At 42.2% G+C, this 3,956-nt stretch overlaps 1 protein-coding gene across 1 annotated transcript; it reads right to left on the reverse strand.

The window, feature by feature from the left end:
* Positions 1-8: 8 nt before the first annotated feature.
* Positions 9-737, reverse strand: LOC102741187 (olfactory receptor 10H4-like; the record flags this gene model as incomplete). The annotated part of the gene is made up of 1 exon (XM_031030986.2): positions 9-737. A coding segment is annotated over exon 1 (714 nt), but the record flags the coding sequence as incomplete, so codon positions are not given.
* Positions 738-3,956: the final 3,219 nt, after the last annotated feature.

Raw genomic sequence — 3,956 nt, forward strand, 5'->3', positions numbered from 1 at the left:
GTGAGGTGGGACACACATGTGGAGAAGGTCTTGTGCCTGCCCTCAGCAGAGGGGATCCTCAATATGGCAGCCACAATGAAGACATAGGAGAGGATGATGAGGAATAAACAGCCCATCAGAGCTGTGACACACACCAGGATCACACCCAAGGTGACAGAGGATGTCTCCTTCCCACAGGCCAACTTTAGGAGGGAAAGCACATGGCAGACAAAATGGTGGATCTCATTAGACCCGCAGAAGGTGAGGTGAAAAACTATCAGGGTCACCATCATCCCCATGACTGAGCCACCAGCCCAGGTCCAGGACACTAGACGGGCACAGGTGTGGGTGCTCACGAGCACGTTGTAGTGCAGGGGGTGGCAGATGGCCACATAGCGGTCGTAGCCCATGATCATGAGCAGGAAGGAGTGGGTGAAGCCAAATGTGAAGGAGAAGAACATCTGGCTGGCACAGGCCACAAAGGTGATGGTGTGGTGGGTTGAGAGCATGTCAACCAGCATGCGAGGGGTGACGGCAACAGTGAACAGAATCTCAGAGGTGGACAGGGCACACAGGAAGAGGTACATGGGCATGTGCAGGCTGCGCTCACTCCACACAGTGGCCATGATGATCAGGTTCCCCAGCAGGGTAAATAGGTACATCAGCAGGTACAGCAGGAAGAAGGCAGGCAGGAGATGCTGTGGGAAGTTGGAGAAGCCCACGAGGCTGAATTCAGACACCATGCTATAGTTCTGACCAGCCACAGATGCTGCATCTGCTCAGATCACAGGGAATGAAGGCGACCAGAATAAAGATCATGAATCTATACAATAATAACCTAGAACATCTACAAAATGGAGGAACTTTAAATGCATTGTGTTAGGATTTGGAAAATGACAAGGATACTCACTGTTTCTGCTGTTCTTTAGCATGGAAGTAAAAGCCCTGAGCAGTGCTCTAAGGAAAAAAAAAGAAAGAAGGTATGAGGATTTGACAGGAAGAGACCAGCTCACGCACCCAGAAAAAGCAAAAGAATGAAGTCAGAACATACCACAGCAAGAGAGAGCACAGATCTGCAGAATATGAGATCCACTTCCAAAAACCAGTATTTCTCATAGAATTACACCAGTAGTAATCATTCAAAATATGAATTTGAAGTAAAAAGTAAGATACTATTCCCAGGAGTGACCCAAAGTGTAGAGAAACAGCTCTCTAGCATTTTGGTCTGGTGATTCCTTTACACTCAGGAAAATTTGAGCCTCTAATGGACTTTTGTTTTGGTACATTATCACTCCCCATGTTCACCATATTAGAAAGGAACACTGAGATTCTATGAAAATATTCAGTTTTGGATACATTCAAAAGATGAGTAAATCTATTCAATGTCTTTATAAGTAACATATTTTTTGGAAAGTAACTACTTTTACAAAATGAGCATTTAGTGACGAGTGGTTTTTTTTTTTTAACATTTTAGCAAATTTGTTCCATGCTGGCTGGGTGGGAGACAAGATGATGCTTGTATCTACTTCTTCATTCAGCCTGTGGCAATATGTGGTTTTAGTTGAAGCATATGATGAAAATACATCCTCACCTTCATTGGAAAAGTGAGGACCTGATGGTCCCCCAGAAAAGGTCTCTGGGACCCCAGGGTCCTCATATCACACTTTGAGGTAGCCTCTGTTATAAAATATCCAGGAATGAATCAAACACATGCAATACTTCCAAATTTAGAAATTTTTACCATTAATAAAAATGTAGAAGGTGATTTGAATACATGGAGAACAATCTACATTCTCAGATGAGGTCAGCAAATATGGTAATGATGATACTTCTTCCTCAAATTATAGCATCAGGGCGACTGCATTTACACTTCCAGTGAATCAGCTGTACATCTCATAAAAGTTTCCTCAAATTTATTCTGAAAAATGAGGTCAGTGCAAAACTATACTAATCTTCCTAAAATGGAGTCAATAGGAAAGAAATGTTCTGGCAGGGATGGAGACTCATCATAGACATTATACACATCATAGTCTTTTTTTTTTAAAGATTTATTTTATTTATTTATTTATTTGAGAGAGTGAGAATGAGAGAGAGAGAGAGAGTACATGAGATGGGGGAGGGTTAGAGGGAGAAGCAGGTTCCTCGCTGAGCAGGGAGCCCGGTGCGGGACTCGATCCCGGGACTCCAGGATCATGACCTGAGCCGAAGGCAGTCGCTTAACCAACTGAGCCACCCAGGCGCCCCACATCATAGTCTTTTTTAAGCGTGAATCTGGAACAGACACGGACACTGATCAAATTGATTGGATACCTCAGAAAATATCCCCCCATGATTCACAGCTCAACATGTGATAAAAGTGGGAGCACAAATTAAAGGGAAATGGTGGAATATTTAAGAGTTTGTGGTGGGAAAACTGGTCCTTTTATGCAGCAAAGTCAATCTGAATATCTGCCCAACACGACACGAAAAGGCGGATTCCAGGATTCAAGACATAAATACGAAATAGGACACTGGGAAGTTAATAGGAGAAGGTGTAGGAGAAGAATTTTGTTGATCCAGGAGTGGAGAAGTACTTCCTTTTTTTTTTATTAAGTTCAATTAGCCAATATATAGTATATCATTAGTTTTTGATGTAGTGTTCAATGATTCATTAGTTGTGTATAACACCCAATACTCATCTTAAACACATTTCAGAAACACAAACATTAGGTAATTTTGAAAGAATGAAAACATCAACACCAATAGTGTTTGTTCAACAAATGATGTCCTGGATCCAGTTAAGGGGAGATGGAAAGGTGGGGAAAGATCATTTTCATTGTCCACAACTGACCAGGGAATAGGATGTAGAATAAACAAGAAACCAGTTCCATCTACAAGAAGTAGAAAGCTCAATACAGAAATGAGTAAAGGTGTGAACAGAGAACTCACAGAGGGCGCAGCACAGGCAAATGAAAACATGCTTAAAGGAAAAAAAAGCGGGAGGGAGGGAGAGAAAGAAAGGGAAATGCAGTGGAAATTCAGTGTCTACCCGTTCAATGCCCCAAATTAGAAAGTGCCCAGTGCTGATCAGGTGTGGGAAGAAAGCAATATTCGTGCCCTGCCTGTGAGAACTAGAGGGTGGAAATTAAGAGCTCCTGTGCTCTGTGCATCAGCACATGTGCTCCTGAGCATCTATCTCCATTGCTCACAGGTATTTGTAGGGCAGCATGTCAGGGGATGTTTTGTAGCATTGGTGGTGGTGAGGAATGGGAAAAGTTGCTTGTCCATAAGTGGGAAGAGGGCAGATCACGTGGGCTGGATGAAACTACTGGAGCTCCAGGCAGCAGCTGGATGCGCGTACAACCATGTAAAGGGCCCTCTCTTTATCATAGGAAACAAACTGGGGGTTGCTGGAGGGGAGGGGGGTGCAGGGATGGGGTAACTGGGTGATGGACATTAAGGAGGGCATGTGATGTAATGATATAACTGGGTATTATATAAGACTGATGAATCACAGTCCTGTACCTATGAAACCATAGTACATTACATGTTAATTAATTGAACTTAAATTAAAAATATTTTAAAAAGTATTATTAAGTGAATGAAGCAAAAACCAGATGAATGCTCTAGCATAATTCCATTTGGGCATGTGAAATACAGAGCACCTGAAACTATTCTGGATGATGCTGTCTCTATACATCTGTCAAGCCCATAGAACGTGCAACACAGTGAACTCTAACATAACATGTGGGCTGAGATATTAATAATAATGTATCATATTGGTTCACCAATTGGAACAAATGCACCACACTAACACAAGAGGTAAATCTATAAAGAACTTCTCAAACTCAACACCCAGAAAACAAATAATCAAGTCAAAAAATGGGCAGAAGACATGAACAGACACTTCTCCAAAGAAGACATACAAATGGCTGACACATCAAAATGTTCATCATCATTAGCCATCAGGGAAATTCAAATCAAAACCACATTGAGAT

The sequence above is a fragment of the Leptonychotes weddellii genome, unplaced genomic scaffold (genome assembly GCF_054177405.1).
Source record: "Leptonychotes weddellii isolate Sample4059 unplaced genomic scaffold, ASM5417740v2 HiC_scaffold_18157, whole genome shotgun sequence".
Taxonomy (NCBI): domain Eukaryota; kingdom Metazoa; phylum Chordata; class Mammalia; order Carnivora; family Phocidae; genus Leptonychotes; species Leptonychotes weddellii.